General features: G+C 41.4%; 1 protein-coding gene across 5 annotated transcripts in view; it reads left to right on the top strand.

The window, feature by feature from the left end:
* Window positions 1-16,956, top strand: part of arhgef2a (Rho guanine nucleotide exchange factor (GEF) 2a) — an 86,830-nt gene that overhangs the window by 28,699 nt on the left and 41,175 nt on the right. Inside the window, exons 2-8 of one of the 5 annotated variants that reach the window (XM_077195337.1) lie at window positions 1,221-1,283; window positions 1,418-1,608; window positions 3,297-3,471; window positions 4,869-4,974; window positions 5,275-5,314; window positions 5,416-5,551; window positions 6,470-6,502. In XM_077195337.1, coding sequence (XP_077051452.1) covers window positions 1,248-1,283; window positions 1,418-1,608; window positions 3,297-3,471; window positions 4,869-4,974; window positions 5,275-5,314; window positions 5,416-5,551; window positions 6,470-6,502 — 717 coding nt within the window. In that variant the 5' untranslated portion in view covers window positions 1,221-1,247. Of the gene's footprint in view, window positions 1-1,220; window positions 1,284-1,417; window positions 1,609-2,885; window positions 3,003-3,296; window positions 3,472-4,868; window positions 4,979-5,274; window positions 5,315-5,386; window positions 5,552-6,469; window positions 6,503-16,956 lie in introns of those variants that run through there. The other 4 variants (XM_077195338.1, XM_077195343.1, XM_077195339.1 and 1 more) reach the window with 4 other exon arrangements.

The following is a 16,956-nucleotide window of genomic DNA, read 5'->3' as shown; positions in this document are numbered from 1 at the left end:
TACTAGAGGAAATGGTTTTATAAAGGCATGTGCGTGCTTCAAAATGCATTCCTAATAGAATGGGAATAAAGAAAAGGATGGAAGAACCACTCCAGACTATTTTAAAAATGGTGTTATGCAATAACCATAGAGACCGAGGGGAAGAAAGGAAGAGGGAGGTAAAATGAGAGATAAACAGACTCATGGAGTGAAAACATAAACCAAAAGCTGTTCCCACCCCATCATTCGCGTTCCATAAACTCCCTGTGAAGTTATGACACATTTTTACTAAATGTGCAATGACCTGTGAAGCTTTTATGACTGGATGAATTCTCTCATGTGCTGGACTTTTATTGTAGTTGTAAACTGAACTGTGATATGATATCAGATCCTAGAAATGCTGGTAACATCTAATTAACTGGATGTATAGAAGTCAAAAATATTTTATATGACTGAATAAACCTGACCAGGGCCGTCCTTAAAGGGCGGTGCAAGTGGTGCGATAACACAGCAACCTGCGCTTTAGGGGGAAGGTGATAGTGAATGGACCGACATCATGCTTTGGATGGCCCTGAAACCTGGCTACATTAGGTTACACAGATAATACTCATATTTAAGCACCTTAAGGAATGAAATGGACCTAAGATTTTCAGATCATACAGATCATAAAACTAGCACATCAGATAAAATCCCATAGACTTGTATTGAAGGAGAGGCATATCTAGAGACTTTTGACTTTGCCTGAAAGCAGCTACCTTGCAACAACTATCCAGCACACCTTAGCAACTAGATAACAATGTGGTAACAACCAATTAGCACACCTTAGCAACCACATAATTCCCTTTCAACCATTCATAGCATTGCACTCAAATTTTCTTATTATTATTTCTATAATTTACTGTACTTGTACATCCCAGTGTTGGGGAAGCTGTTTTTAATGTAAATAGACAACACTTTTATTCAGGGATATGTTTAAATGGTTTTCAAATGGTCTTATTTTAATTTTAAGTGTTTTAGGTTCCATTAATAAATAAACACTTTATTATTGCCTAGAAGATAGTCTTGCTGGTGATGGCATTAAAAGATTATTAATAATTTGACTTGACTTGATGGATCAATGGTGGTCTGGATCTCTTGCAGGTGTATTGGATATGACGTTTTGTGTTATGTTTTGTTGTTGTTTTAACGATTGTACCCAAACACATTCTTAAAAAACTGTAATGTCATATTTTGATCTGTAGGGGGAGCAGTGAAGCTATAATCTGAGTATGGGCCCTGAGGAGCTGCCTGAACTTATGTACACGGTATGAAATTGTGCATTTTGTGTTTCTGTGTGAGGAAAGAACTGTGTTTACATGCCAGTAATTTTGCATGAATTGTTCTCATGCACACTTACAACACAAACTCATTTGTTCGTTCCCTTACTCATTACACCTAGATGTCGAGCACTCCTCCTCCCTCTCCCCGTCCTTCATGTTCCTCATTCTCACCACCGATCTCTCCCGGCCCTCCGGTCGTGGCCCTGCGCTCCCCTGCCACTCGTCACCTTCTTCAGATCGACCCCTGGAGGAGACACAGCTGGGAACCTGGAGCCGTGGCGCAGGGATATCCAACCAATGACTCGCGCAGGTAAGAGCACATTTTCATCTGTGGCACTTCAGTTCTTCAGAATGATCCAAGTGTGCTCTGACTGAACTAATTAAAATTAAAAAATGAAATTGTTACTAATTTGGCTTTATCTGTACTGACATATAATAAAATGCCATTATGATGGCTAAACGTCATATCATATTATAAATCATATATATTGTATTGTTTTTGACAAGAGACACTTTATTCACCAAGGCTGCATTTATTTTATCGAGAATATAGTAATATTGTGAGCTGCATTTTTTTTTTTATATTGCAAAGCTGGCTTTTTCAGCAGCCATTACTTCAGTCTTCAGTGTCACATGATATTTCAGAAATCATTCATGATGATTTGCTGCTTAAGAAACATTTTTTGTTTTCAATTTTCAAAATCATTGTGCTGCTTAATATTTCTTTACAATTCTTTGATGAATATGAACACCATTTATTGTAAATGTAAACTTTCTGTTACATTATAAGTGTTTTTACTGTTATTTTTGATCAGATTAATACATACCTGCTGAGTCAAACTATTGAAGTAAAGTAAACACACAGTAAAGTATATTTATTGAAGTAAATATATAGATTTTATAATATATATACAAATGTGTCTTTTTGTCAGCAAACCCTCACAACCTAAATTATTTACTTAAAATGTTTACTGAAATTAATGGTTAACCCTGCAAAATATGAATTTATATATATATATAAATTCATATAAATTCAAGTTTATATTTTTCTTACCTTTATTATGTTTAAAAGAACATTTTTACTTTTTTTTTTAATTACTATACTTTATACTGAGTTAGGCCATTACAATATATAATATGGGACATACCATGCCCAAATTATTGTTTTCCATGTTTTATGGGGACTTTCCATTGACATAATGATTTTTATACTGTACAAATTGTATTGAATAAATTGTATATATTCAATATATTTAAACTTTTTGCATTTTTACATATTGAAAAAACATCACTAAGTATGATTAATAAGCTGTTTCCTCATTGGGACCAAAAATGTCCCCACAATGACAGGGATTTTAGATATTGCCATCTTTGTGGAGACATTTTGTCCCGATAATGTAGGGTATACCTGAACCAGACACACACACACACGTACACACATTCACTCACTCACACACACACACACACACACACACACACACACACACACACACACACACACACACACACACACACACACACACACACACACACACTCACTCATCCTCACAACTGTGCTGATATAGGGCCTCTACTGTGTCACTCTGTGGACTATTATTGTGAGATCACTACCAGCCAGTGCCAATGTACTCAGTGAGGAGACAGACATACATAGGTCTCTCTAGTAGGGAGCTAACATTACACTGCAGTTTGGGTCGTTCTCTGGTTAGTGTTACTGACTTAAAATCAACTGAATGAAGAGAAAAGAGTGAGATTGAAGTTTTTTATAAATCTTTAATGTTATGAAGTTTGCATATATGTGTGTTTACATATGTGTAGGTTTGTTTATGTTATTTCAGATGTATTGTGGAACTTATAATTTGTGGTACTCGGTAATGATACTAATCAGACAACAGGACAAAAACAAGTCCGACCTACAATTACTTGGCAAGAGTTATTGTATCGTGTCATGCAATAACAATGTATGTGAATTTAGTGTTGATTCTGTCTCTTTTTCAGTGTGAGTCTGGAAGATCTGGACCCGGATGAGATGTCCTTAGTGCTGAACGGTGCATTGAGGTCAAAGAGAGCTCGTGAACCCCGCCGCAGGTCTGTCACTCAAGCCTCCCTGACGTCACTTACAGAGGAGGAAGTTGGTGCAGAGCATCAGGAACATCATCGATCAGTGCTAGAGGTTAGAACATGCATACAGCTAATGAGCTGCATTGCTGTGTATATGTGACCTTCTAAGGCAGGATCCTCACTGAACAAAAATGCAAACCCCATAGACAATATTAAATAAAACAGCTCATCTAATTTTTCCTCTTGACCTCCTGAGATCAAGGTTCAGCACCTCATTTCATTTATCATATGTTGAAAAAGAGAGAAAACCCCCCAAAAAATTTAATTTTGAGTTTTTAGACTATAGTTTTGTATTCAAGGAAAGTTTACAATTTGTTCGGCAAAATAAAATAAAGATATTGATGTGAACCGCTCAATATTGAATATGCATTTAATGGAATGCAATAAATTCTACTTTAAGTGGAGGACTTGAAAATAATTAACTTTTATTTAACTAGGATGCATTAAATTGTGAGAAAAGTACAGTACATACTTTTACAATGTTACACAAACTGTCAAATAAATGCTGTACTTTTGAAATTTCTGTTCAAAGAATCCAGATTTTTTTTTTTTTATCAATGTTCCACATTGATGTGCTGCAATATTAAGCAGGACAGCTGTTTTCAACATTGATAATAATAAGAGATCATTATTTCTTGAGTAGCAAATAGAGTGATTTCTGTAGGATCATATGACACAGAAAACTGGAGTAATCCAGGGTTCCTATGCAGTTTGGAAAAGTATTGAAAAATATGGAATTAGATTTGAGTCATTTCAAGGTCTGGATAATGGAAAAAAGGTTTTATTTACCATGAGCTAGTCTCTTTTGAACTTCACTAAACGAATCGCCGTGTCCCACTCAAACCAGCAACAGGAGCAAACCACATTTACAGTATCAAACTGATGTGTCAGAGGTTAATATATGCAGGTTATAAAGCGTTTTAGGTACTTCTCATCATGTAAGCGCATGTTATCACTTTGAGAAAACCAATGGAAAAAAAGAGAAAATTAAAAATATTTACAGGTAACCATACTATAGATCAATTATAATAATGAAAATAATGCTGTATGAACCATATGGTCTGATAAAGATAAGTTTGGACATTTGAATCTGGAAAAGTATGGAATTTTAAAATATAAATTAAACTTTTCTATTTAAATACATTTTACATGTACTGTGATAGCAAACTTATTTACATTTTTTATAATATTATGAATATATATAAATGTATTACAGTAATGTATATAAATGTATACATTTAATTCATGTTTTTACTGTATTTTGATCAAATAAATGCAAACTTAGAGTAGTATTGGAGAACATTATAAAAACATTTTTAAAAAAAAGAGAAAAGTTTTGACCAGTAAATCGAAATAATTTTGTTTTATTTGGGCAAATTAGTTTTTTATCAGTATGTTTCAGTTTTGTGTGGGTTTTTTTTCTTAATTCTTTCTGAATTTCTGTCTCAGGAGCAGTCCAATCAGATGCATGGCTGCAGTGTCTCCGCCCCCACCCTGTGTATGATGCAACCGATGCCTAAGAGCTCCACCCCTCGTCCGCGCTCCTACTGCCAAGGTCCGTATGTTTGGGACTTCCAGCTTATTCATACGAATTCATTTTAAGTGAAATTATGAATCCCTTTTGCTATGCGGTTCTTTTTCTGACATTTTTGTTTCTATCTATTATAAAGTTTCATTACTACTGTTCAAAAGTTTGGGGTCAGAAAATAGTAAAGTATTTTTTATTTTTTATAAATTAATACTTACTGTTTTACTGTATTTTTGATCAAATGAATGCAGCCTTGGTTGGGCATAAGAGACTTCTTTCAAAACATTAAAATTCTTACCAACTTACCAATCTTGTTCATCAATCTAGAAAATGTTTCGTACCACCAGATTGGAGATTCATCTTACAGGTGTGTGTTTTAATCAACCGTGGCCTTTCATGTAAATATCCATACTTTTAATGCAAATATTCATACTTTTAGTGCAACCATTTCACTTTTTTCTGGTACAGTATAGATAGTGCTGCTCTGGGCTGGGATATAGGACAAATAAAGGCTGAGGGGGACGAAAACAAAGAGCATCATGTATCAGGAAATCGGCTGGAACGAACTCTGAGCTTCTTACGCAAGATGACCGCTATTCACAAGGTAGGGGCCCAGCTTTCTTTCCCAGTGTGCTAGAAGGCAAAACAATGTTGATGATGATTATCAGTCACATGCAGTATCTGCCTCCTTCTTCACTAAAACTAGCTATTTCAGTGTAGTGGAACCGGATGATATATTATTTCAGTCCAAAAGAGGGCAGACTGAGACAGTCCTGCTTGACAGAGAGCTTGATAATTGACATCAAACCCTCTGTGCCCCTCCTCCACTTGTTTTCTCTAAAATGTCAGTTTCTGCCTTTTATTAGTTCTTGATCTGATTATATACGGTTTAAACTTTTATCAAGCTCCCAGCTCAAATTCCACAGCTAGGTTTATACTTAGAATCAGACTCCAGCTTGCCATGAATCATAAGAACCTGGCAAATGCTGACTTACTGTTGCTAACTTAGCAGTCAGCCCCAAAATTCATCAGAAACCGCCATGGATTTTGCAGGTTTGATGTCTTATCAAAGCCATAATAATTTCAGTAACACTTTATTTAAGGGTCCAATTCTCTCTTTTAACTAGTTAGCATGCATATTACTTGGATATTGGCTGTTTATTAGAACATTTAAAGCACATATCAGTGCTTTATTCTGCATGACCATATTCTACATCCCTTAATCCTGCCCAACACCTAAACTTAACAACTAAGTTACTAACTATTAATAACCAGTTATTAGGAGTTTATTGAGGTAAAAGTCGAAGATAATAGTTAGTTAATAGTGAGAATTGGACCCTAAACTAAACTGTGAGCATAATTTATTATAATTTTCGATTTTTTTGCTTTTTTGTGTTTGAGAGACCGCCTTTCTTCCGTGGAACACAAAAGAATTTTGGTGAAACTTTTGGTTACCATTGACTTTCATTGTATGGACAAAAGCACAGACGTCACTCAAAATATCTTCTTTTATGTTCTACAGAAGAAAGAACGTCAGGTTTTAAATGACATGAGGGTGAGTAAATTATGACTTTTTTTCATTTTGGATGAATTATCCCAATGACCCAATTTACTACTATGACACATGATAAAGCAGGATTTTATGGTCGAGTGATGACAGGTCTGAAGATGACATTGTTTTGAGTTTGCTTGTGAAACCTAGTCCTCGTTTGCTCACATTAGTGTTAGTCATGTTCTTGGACTGTCAAATCTATATAGAATTCCGTTTCAGAGTAAAAAATAAAGGTAATTAGGAGAATGTCTACAGTAAGACAAAGTTTACAATGAGATCTGATATGATTTTTTTTAACTACACTAGCATTCAAAAGCAAGCATGAGAGACTTCTTTAAAAAAACATTAAGTTCGCATTAATTTAATCAAAAATACTGTAGAAACTAATATTGTGAAATATTATTGGAATTTTTTTTATATATATATATATATGTTACTTGAGCACTAAATCAGCACATTAGAATTTTTTTTTTTTTCTGATTCAAAAGAAAAGTGTTGGGAAATATTTCCTCCGGTCTCAAATTTGTTATACTCTTTCTGTTCCATTTGTCAGAACTGAACTGGAGTAAAGGGCTTTTATTATTTTGATCTGTAAGTTTGTGATTGTCTGCTGCCCATTCTTGGCCAGGACACCTCTGTGAAAGAGATTTTTAATCTCAGAGAGATCATCCTGGTTAAATAAAGGAGAAAAAAAAATTCTGAAGGATCTTGTGACACTGAAGAATGAAGTAAAGATGAAGTAAAACATTTTTTTTTTTATCATTTTGTTCAACATCTTTACTTTAGTCTTCAGTCTCACATGATCCTTCAGAAATCATTCTAATATGCTGATTTGGTGCTTAAGTAAAACTTTAAATTAATTTATTATCATCATAATTGAGAACCATTGTGCTTAATATTTTTTTTGTGCAAACTATGATTCTTTGAAATGAAGTTCAAAAGAACATAATTTATTTAAAGCAGTGTAAAAGTCTTCACTTCACTTTTGATCATTTAATGTGTTCTTGCTGAAAAAGCTTTAATTTTTTTAAACAAAAAAATCTGGAATGGTTGTGTATATTAATTAATATAAAGATTTTTATTACGTTTTAAACTATCCCATTGTAAACCTAAATTATTATTATTATTATTATTATTATTATTATTATTGGTAATTATAAGTAAAGTCACAATTGTGGAAAAGGATCACAGTTCCCTTTTTATTTATTTATTATTTATTTATTTTTACTCTGAAGCACTCTGCAACTCTTCCAGTTTTACTCTGAAACTGGCTTTAATAAATCTTCCCATACTCTAAACACTCTTATCATTACATATAAAGGTCTGTTTGATTTGCAGGTCTTTCCATGACATCATGCCACTAAAAATCACACACACGGTTTCTGTGTAGATCTTGAGGGAGCGTCGGCAGAGAATCAGCACTCATGATTACTCGTCTACTTTAGGAAATATGATTTTCGTGCCAGGCCCACAGGCTTCAACACAAACAGTCCAGCAAAAGAAGGGAGGAGTTTTATGAGGCAGGCTCTTTCTTTATTTGCAAGCTAGACTCTTAACTTAAATAGTCTCGTCTTGTTTTTAAATAGTTTTCCTTGACTTTTTAAACCATATTGCCAGATTTATAGTACTGTACAGTTTTCTGTAAATGGGTTTTATTAGAGCGTTAGTGAACATATTTCTGTCTGAGGATTTGTTAAATGTTCTTCTGCATTATGGTTATGCATTTTTCACCATTTGATTATAACACAACCATATGATCAGCCGGGAAGCACAGACTGATGTTCATGTGACTAAACTTCCTTGAACGCGCTTTCTGCTTCTCCAAGTTCCAGACGCTTACATACACTTACTCACACACAAACAATTACACACGGGTCCAGTCAGCTGTTTGGAGCCTGATCTGACCCCATACACACACAAGGAAGGAGCTTGTGAGAGGACAGACTACAGGCACAATCTTAAAGCAGCATGACTGTTTGTTTTTAACTCTGTCAGCCTTTGGGAATTAATTCTTTACCAATGAGTGGGAACAATTTAGACATAGGCTTCTAAGACCATTTAATTACATCAAGTGGATTGCGTGGGAAGAAAAAGTAACCCTTACAAAAAGTACCATAGTGATGTTACTACGGTTTTGTGAGCGTATTTTTACATGTTAAAATTTAAGACAAGGCTTTGTCAAGCCAAAATCAACATCTTTGAACTATCAGGTTATGATTTGTAGTGAAACCTGTGCAGCGAGTATGCCATAATTATACAACACCATGGTATATAGTAAAGTTCAGTGGTACCATTAGATAGTACCACCACTGTACAGGGGTTTGTGTGTGTGAGTGTGCACGGCGTGTGTGTACAATGATTATTAGCTACAAAGTAAACAGTCTGGCAGAGTCATCTCATGGTCTGGCCTGTTTCCTCCTGCCATTATCTTTAACTCTCAGACGTCCCCTATGTTTTCTTTGTATCTTTTAGGTGCTCTTTTTCCCACCACCCGGTTTATAAGCTAGTACGTTTTCTCTTTACGTTTTAAGTGTTAGAAGATAAACATAGAAATGTATACATTACAGAGTTCCTTCCTTACCAAAGTGACATAAAAAATCATCAAATGGGAAATACTCAGAAAGTGCAGACAGACACGTGCTTGGAGTATTACTGTCAGGATTTTTTACTGTCAGTCATTTTTCAGCGACTGTGTCTCCACTCACTATCGGCCATTTGCTGCGCTGTTTACTCCTAGTTTTTGGTAGGGTAGTAAAGTCATGGAAGGACCCGCAGGGTGGAGCACAGGGCCTTTTTTTTTTTAAAGCCTTTGCTCTGATTTGGCAATCCCACCACAAGAGAAAAAACATCTGTGAGACATGTGTCACCGAGAGCTCCTCCCACACCTCCATTGACAGACTGGGATCTGGGTTATTTTGAGATGGAAAAATGAATGAGATGTTAAAATAAGGGAGTGCAATATTTGATAAAGTTATCTAAAGTTATTATTAATTTATATATATATATAGATAGATAGATAGATAGATAGATAGATAGATAGATAGATAGATAGATAGATAGATAGATAGATAGATAGATAGATAGATAGATAGATAGATAGATAGATAGATAGATAGATAGATAGATAGATAGATATGGTCACACTTTAGATTAGGGTCAGATTTTCATTATTAACCAACTATAAGCTACAACGTTTGCCACAATAAACTCCTGATAAGTTCTTATTAATAGTTAGTAAGCTTGTTAAGTTTAGGTATAGGGTAGGATTAGGGATGTTGAATATGGTCATGCAAAATATGATTTGTGCTTTATAAGTACTAATAAACAGCCAAGATCCTAGTAATATGCATGCTAATAAGAAATTAGTTAATATTGAGAATTGGACCCTAAACTATATACTGTGTACATATACACTAACATTCAAAAGTTTGGGCTTTGGGGTCAGTACGTTTTTTGTTGTTGTTTTTTTTTATATAAAAATATATACATTTATTCAGCAAGGAAGCATTAAATTGATCATCAGAAGTGACAGTAAAGACATTTATAATGCATGAAATACATAATATTTACAAAATCATAGTAAAATACAAGATTTGTATTTCAAATGAATGCTGTTTTTTAAACTTTCTATTCAGCAAAGAATCTTGAAAAAAGTTATCAGTTTCTTGCAAAAAAAAATTAGCACAACTGTTTTCAAAATAACAAGAAATGTTTCTTGAGCAGTAAAAAACATATTAGATGTTTTTACAATAAAACATATTATATGTTTTATTATTTTGATCAAATAATTGCAACCTTGTTGAGCATAGACTTCTTTCAAAAACATAACAGACTTCTTTAAAAAAATCATAACGACCCCAAACATTTGAATGTTTGTGAGGTTTTTTTTGTTTGTTTGTTTAACTTTTAACCTCTATGATTGATGCTGAATCTCACTTAGCCAAAATTAGAAATACAGTCATGAATACAAATGTGCACACACACACACACACATTCACCTTAAGGCATCACGTTGTGTTGTGTGACACAGTCTGTGCTGAATGACAGGCCTCGTGGGCTTTAGCCTCTAGAACCTGGTCATTATCTCTGCAGAAACACACACACACACACTGTCCTCACTATAACTCCTACTGTCATATACACACTCACACAGAAAATACATTTTCTCATCTGCCACAGAAAGCAGCTCTGAAGAGTGCCTCTTCTATAGAGTGGTAACCCACAGCAACGCTCCCTCTCTCTGTCTTTCATTCTCTCTCTTTCTATCCATCTATTTCAGTGTAGAGTCAGGGCCGCAGCTAACACCCACTATCATTGTAACTACCAGCTTCAGTGTAATGCAAATTGGTATACAAAATGCACATAACTCAATGAGCTCGATTTCTTAGACGCCATAAAAGGTTATATCAATCTATAAAATGACAAAGGAACTTTTTTGCTCTTAGATCAGGAAACTATTTAATGATCAACTTTGTCTTGGATGTTTCTCCCAAAATAGTGACAAATGAGTTTGCATTCATTTATAGTGTCTTTACATACACTATAAAATGAATATCTATTGCATAGGTGACATAATTCGGCTTTGGAAGAATTTGATTAAACATACTTGTTCATATTGAAATTTGACTTTTGATTGCATATTTCAGTGACTTTTGAGTTTGAGACTTGTAGATTTCTTCGGGTTACATACACACTGCAGCTATATTTGGTTGTCAATTAACATTTTTTGTGTACACATTGTTTATTAATTTAATTCACATTGTAATTTAAAGAAGTGACAACTGCATTTACAAAAAAGTCTATGCAGTGTTTACGGAACCAAACTGGTGGTTTAGTTAAAATTGCAGAATTTTGTCTCTGTAAAATTATTTGGGTCAAAAACAGCAGATACCAAACATACAAGATTTCAGAACATTGATACGGTTACCTTGCTGTCAATTGTTGGAAAAATTCATGTGACGTACACACATGGAACGATAATTTAAGGGATTCACTCCTGTATTTAAATTCGGTTCCCTTTCGAGAGGTCTCTCCTATTGCGTAAGTAGCTTACGCTATGGGAAAACTCCTTTTCTCGAGAATATTGAAGTCTTTATGTAAAACGCATTGCAGCTGCACAGCTGACAGCAATGAACGAAGGCAGCTCGGTCATTGGCTGTGCTGCGGCAACTTGCTCGAACCAATGACGGGGCGACTCTGAATGCGCGACCAATGAGCGCGCTTCGCGCCCGCGCGCGTCAGAGCCCGCCAAGATGGGCGTGGCCAAGAGCTATATATTGGGCGCCCCGTCATGAGAGTTCTTTAGATTTAATCTCCTTCAGCGAACACCTTCTTCGCTGGATCCTCCGGATTATTGAAGCTTCGCCGTCGAAAAGCATACCAGCGGGATTTGCTACGAGGACGTCGGCACCTTCAGCCGCCTTCTAACGCGATCCTACTGAGCCATCCGGCGTACTGCTCACGCAAGTATTTACATCTGTTCGCTCTGCGACACTTGTAAAAGAGCAAATTTTCCAAGGCGTTGTTTCAAATGCCTTCCTGCGCGTCGTGCAGAGACCTTCTCCCGGACGGGGATCGTCACATCATCTGCGCTCGCTGCCTGGGCCGGGACCACGCAGAAGCTGCTTTGACCAAGGGCGGATGCCCCGAATGTGACGACCTGGGTCTCTCCGCACTGCGGGCTCGCCTCGCCGCTTTCGCCGTGAGCGAGCCCATCGCCGCCATCCCTCTGTTCGAGCCGCGCACTAAGAAAAAGCGCCGCTCACAGAGGCTTCCTGAACCTGAGCTCAGTGACGTCACGCCGAGCCAGTCTCCGCGTGCTTCACCGCCGCTCTTGCCTTCCCCACCGCCGGTTCAGTTCACCCAGCCGGACCCACACCCCTCTAGCAGAGCGGTGGGCCTTGTGACTTTCGGCGCGTCCGAGGACGACGGGGGAATGGATGACAGCTTGTCAATCGACGCTGCATCGGACGACTGGCCGGGCTCCACTCTCGACCCCGCCCCGTCGACGCTAGCTAGCGCGAGCGGGGGCTCCACCATGGATAGCGAGATTATCCGCGTTCTCTCTAAGGCCGTGGAAGACCTCGGGCTCGATTGGTCTTCTCCCGAAGAACCAACCCGGAGCCGACTGGATGAGTGGTTTCTGCAGGGGCGCCAGCAGGCCCCTCGGCAAAGGCCTTCTCCCTTCTTCCCGGAAGTTCACGACGAACTCACCAAGTCGTGGAAAGCCCCCCACTCTGCGCGCCTAAAGCCTTCTTTTTCTTCCTCGCTCTCCTCTGTGGACGGCGCGAAGGAAAGAGGCTACGAGGGAACACCGCCCCTCGAGGAGGCCGTGGCCAATCATCTCTGCCCGCCCTCCACCACCGGATGGAAAGCCAAAGCTTCCCACCCCTCGAAGCCCTGCCGCACTACTTCAGCTCTCGCCGGTCGCGCCTACGCCGCCGCCGGCCAAGCTGCATCAGCGCTTCACTCTATGGCGGTACTTCAAGTGTTCCAAGCCAAGCTTCTCCGCTCTATGGACGAGTCTGGCCCCGAACCCGAAGCCTTTAAGGACCTACGCAGCGCGACTGACATAGCCCTGCGAGCCACGAAGGCCACCGCCCAGTCTATCGGCCGTGCCATGGCTAATTTGACTGTTCTCGAGCGCCATCTGTGGTTGACTCTGACTGAGATGAAGGACGCGGATAAGGCGCCATTTCTCGACGCGCCTATCTCCACCAGCGGGCTGTTTGGACCGGCGGTTAAGGGTTTCGCCGAACGCTTCACTGAGGCCCAGAATGCTTCACAAGCTATGCGGCATTTCCTGCCCAAGCGCTCCAGCTCATCGCAGAGCAGACAGAGGCCGCCGCAGCCGCAGCGGGCTAGAACAGCCCCCACCGCCTCTCAGCCCGCGCCTCAGGCTGACGCTCGACGCCGCTCGCGCTCTCACAACCGCAAGCCGCCTTCTGAGCGACGGGGTCCTCGGCCCAAGATTGTGCTGAACCCCGAGCCTCGAAAGCCGTCCTAGCCACAAGAATGAAAAGAGAGAGTGCGTGTCTCGCAAAAGCCGGACCACTCTCTCTGCAAAAGCTCAAGCACTACCCAGTCCCCTTACAGGCGGCTGGATATGTTCATACAGCAGTCAATGGGCCAGTCACAGAGCTCGCTCACCTGCAAACAAACGCCGTTTTTACGGCGACGCACAGAAAACACAAAAAGAGTCTTTTTCTGCCTGTGTCACTAAGGGTTCACATGTCCACAAGGTGTGCATTCCCAGATACTGTCAAAACAGTGCCAAATTCATTCCCAGCTCAAGCTGCGCACCCCATGAATGTAGATCACGTGCCTACGGTCATGTACGCACCACTACACACAAGCACTGTTCACACAGTTATAAATTCATCCCCAGTAAAAGCGGGAAACATTATAAAAGTGACGCGTGTGCCTACCACTGTTTATGCACCCCCACTTATAAACACTGTCCTTACAGTGTCAAACACAACCCCAGCCCAGGCTGCGAGTTTTACAGACACAGCGCGCGCTGCTGTAATCACACACGCGCCCATTCACTCAGCTGCTCAGCGCGCGCCCGCGCCTCTGAGAGCTATGAGCTCAGGCGATTCGCTGGCCGGGTCCCTGCGTCACAGCGGCCCGCCCCTAGCCTGTATTCAGCCCATATCTGTACACGCAGCGGCATGGGAGAATATTCCAGATATGCCGAAATGGGTATTGAATATAGTAAAGCACGGATACTCGCTCCAGTTCGCTCGCAGACCACCACGTTTTACGACTGTGGTCGAGACGAAAGTGAGAAAAGAGTGCTCACATGTTCTACGCACCGAGGTGCGCAAACTAATAGAAAAGGGTGCTGTGGAAACTGTTCCCCCCTCTCTGAGCGAGGCAGGTTTTTACAGCCGCTATTTTCTCGTCCCGAAAAAGGATGGCGGTCTCCGCCCCATTCTAGATCTCAGACACCTGAACAAAGCACTAATGATTCGCTCGTTCAGAATGTTAACAACCAAGCATATCCTCGCGCAAGTACGCCCAGGAGATTGGTTTCTCTCAGTGGATCTGAAAGATGCTTACTTTCACATTCCAATAGCGCCTCATCACAGGCCGTTTCTGAGATTCGCTTTCGAGGGACAGTCGTACCAGTACACAGTACTTCCGTTCGGCCTGTCCCTGGCTCCCCGTACATTCACGAAATGTATGGATGCAGCACTTTCCCCCCTAAGGCGAAGGGGAGTGCGAATACTGAATTATCTCGACGATTGGCTGATTCTAGCACAATCAGAGAGTCAGTTAATAACACACAGATCTTGGATTATCAGCCATTTAGAATGCCTGGGTCTAAGAATCAATTTTGCAAAAAGCATACTATCTCCCAGCCAGAGGATTTCTTTCCTGGGAATAGTTCTAGACTCGATGCAAATGACAGCGCGTCTCTCATCAGAGCGCGCGCTCACCATCCGGCGCCTTGCAACATCATTCAGGGCGGGCGCGCTCGCCCCCGTCAAGCGGTTTCAGAGGATGCTCGGTCTCATGGCCTCAGCATCGGCCGTACTCCAGCTAGGATTGTTGCATATGCGCCCTCTCCAACGCTGGCTCAAGAGCCGCGTCCCTACTCACGCGTGGCGTTCGGGCCACCTTTTAATCAGAGCGAACCACGGCTGTATAAAAGCCCTGACGCACTGGAAAGCCGCCGACTGGTACCAGTCAGGCGTGAGTCTGGGTGTGAACACAAGGAGAAAGATGATAACGACAGATGCCTCCAAAATAGGTTGGGGGGCCCTTTACGAGGGCAGGCCTGTCTCCGGCTTTTGGTCAAACCCGGAGAAGCGCCTACACATAAACTGTCTGGAAATGAAAGCGGTCGCTTTGGCTCTCAGAGCCCTGCTCCCACAGCTGAGAAACGAACACGTCTTGGTCCGAACGGACAACATGACGGTAGTATCGTACATAAATCGCCAGGGTGGACTCAGGTCGAGCTCCATGCATTCAATGGCCAGGAGACTCATTTTATGGTCCCAGCACAACTTGCGCTCGCTGAGAGCAGCGCATGTGCCAGGTGCCCTGAACCAGGGGGCGGACATGCTATCCAGAGACAAAATTCTCCCAGGAGAATGGGCTCTCAACCCGCTGACGATTCACTGGTTATGGAAAACCTTTGGCAAAGCGGAGATCGACCTCTTCGCCTCCAAGGAGAACGCGCACTGCCCTCTTTTCTTCACGAAAAGCATGGATGCGCTCGCCCAGAGCTGGCCGAGCCGTCCCTTATATGCCTTTCCCCCGATCGCGATGCTACCGCAGGTCATCAGTCGGGTCAGAGAGGAGAAAGACGCAGTGCTGCTGATAGCCCCACTCTGGAAGAACCAAACATGGTTTCCAGATCTGATGCAAATGCAATCTGCACCACGGCCGATTCCACTGAGGCCAGACCTCCTCAGTCAGGCCAACGGGATGATATTTCATCCCCGCCCCGATCTGTGGGCCCTTCATGCATGGCCCCTCAACGGGTTCCCAGGAACCTCACGAGCGGAGCACTAAAAACCATCGCTGAGGCGCGGGCGCCCTCCACGAGACGCTTATATGCCCAGAAATGGAAAGTGTTCAGTGTCTGGTGTAATGCCAAGGGCCTGAACCCTGAAACATGCGAGATTACGAACGTACTCGCTTTTCTACAAGGGCTTCTGGAGGCGGGCCGCGCCCCCTCCACGCTCAAAGTATATGTGGCGGCCATCACAGCATCACACGACCCTGTAATGGAACGTCCATTGGGAAGAAACGACCTAATTATTCGTTTCCTAAGGGGCGCTAGGAGGATGAACCCTTCACGCCCCCCCTCAGTGCCGATCTGGGACCTAGCTACTGTCCTAGACGCTCTTAAAGGGCCTCCGTTCGAACCACTCCGAACCGTGCACCTTAAACAGCTCTCGCTCAAGACTGCGCTCTTGCTGGCACTCGCCTCGGTCAAGAGAGTGGGCGACCTGCACGCGCTTTCGACAAGCGCTGCCTGCCTAGAATTCGGACCTAACGACTGCAGGGTCGTCCTTAGACCGAAACATGGGTATATTCCTAAAGTGCTCACCACTCCCTTCAGAGCACAGGTTATCTCCCTAACTGCGCTATCGTCCCCAGCAGACGAACACGACGCTAATCTACTCTGCCCCGTTAGGGCTCTCAGAGTGTATTTGGAGCGTTCTGCCCTATTCAGACAGACAGAACAACTGTTTGTATGCTTTGGCGGCCGTACGAAAGGTTCCGCCGTTTCAAAGCAGAGAATCTCTCACTGGATAGTTGAAGCTATAGCGCTGGCTTATGAAGCTAAGGGACTTCAATGCCCCTGGGGAGTCAAAGCACACTCCACCAGGAGTGTGGCTTCTTCCTGGGCATGGTCGAGCGGGATACCGATCGAGGATATTTGTGCGGCGGCAGGCTGGGCCTCACCGTCCACATTTATCAGGTTCTACAACCTACAG

This window comes from Siphateles boraxobius, unplaced genomic scaffold (assembly GCF_051911475.1).
Source record: "Siphateles boraxobius isolate OS27281-9 unplaced genomic scaffold, OSU_SipBor_1 33, whole genome shotgun sequence".
In the NCBI taxonomy this organism is placed as follows: Eukaryota; Metazoa; Chordata; class Actinopteri; order Cypriniformes; family Leuciscidae; genus Siphateles; species Siphateles boraxobius.
The sequence above is the reverse complement of the archived record's forward strand: the minus strand, read 5'-3'. Positions and strand labels throughout refer to the sequence as shown.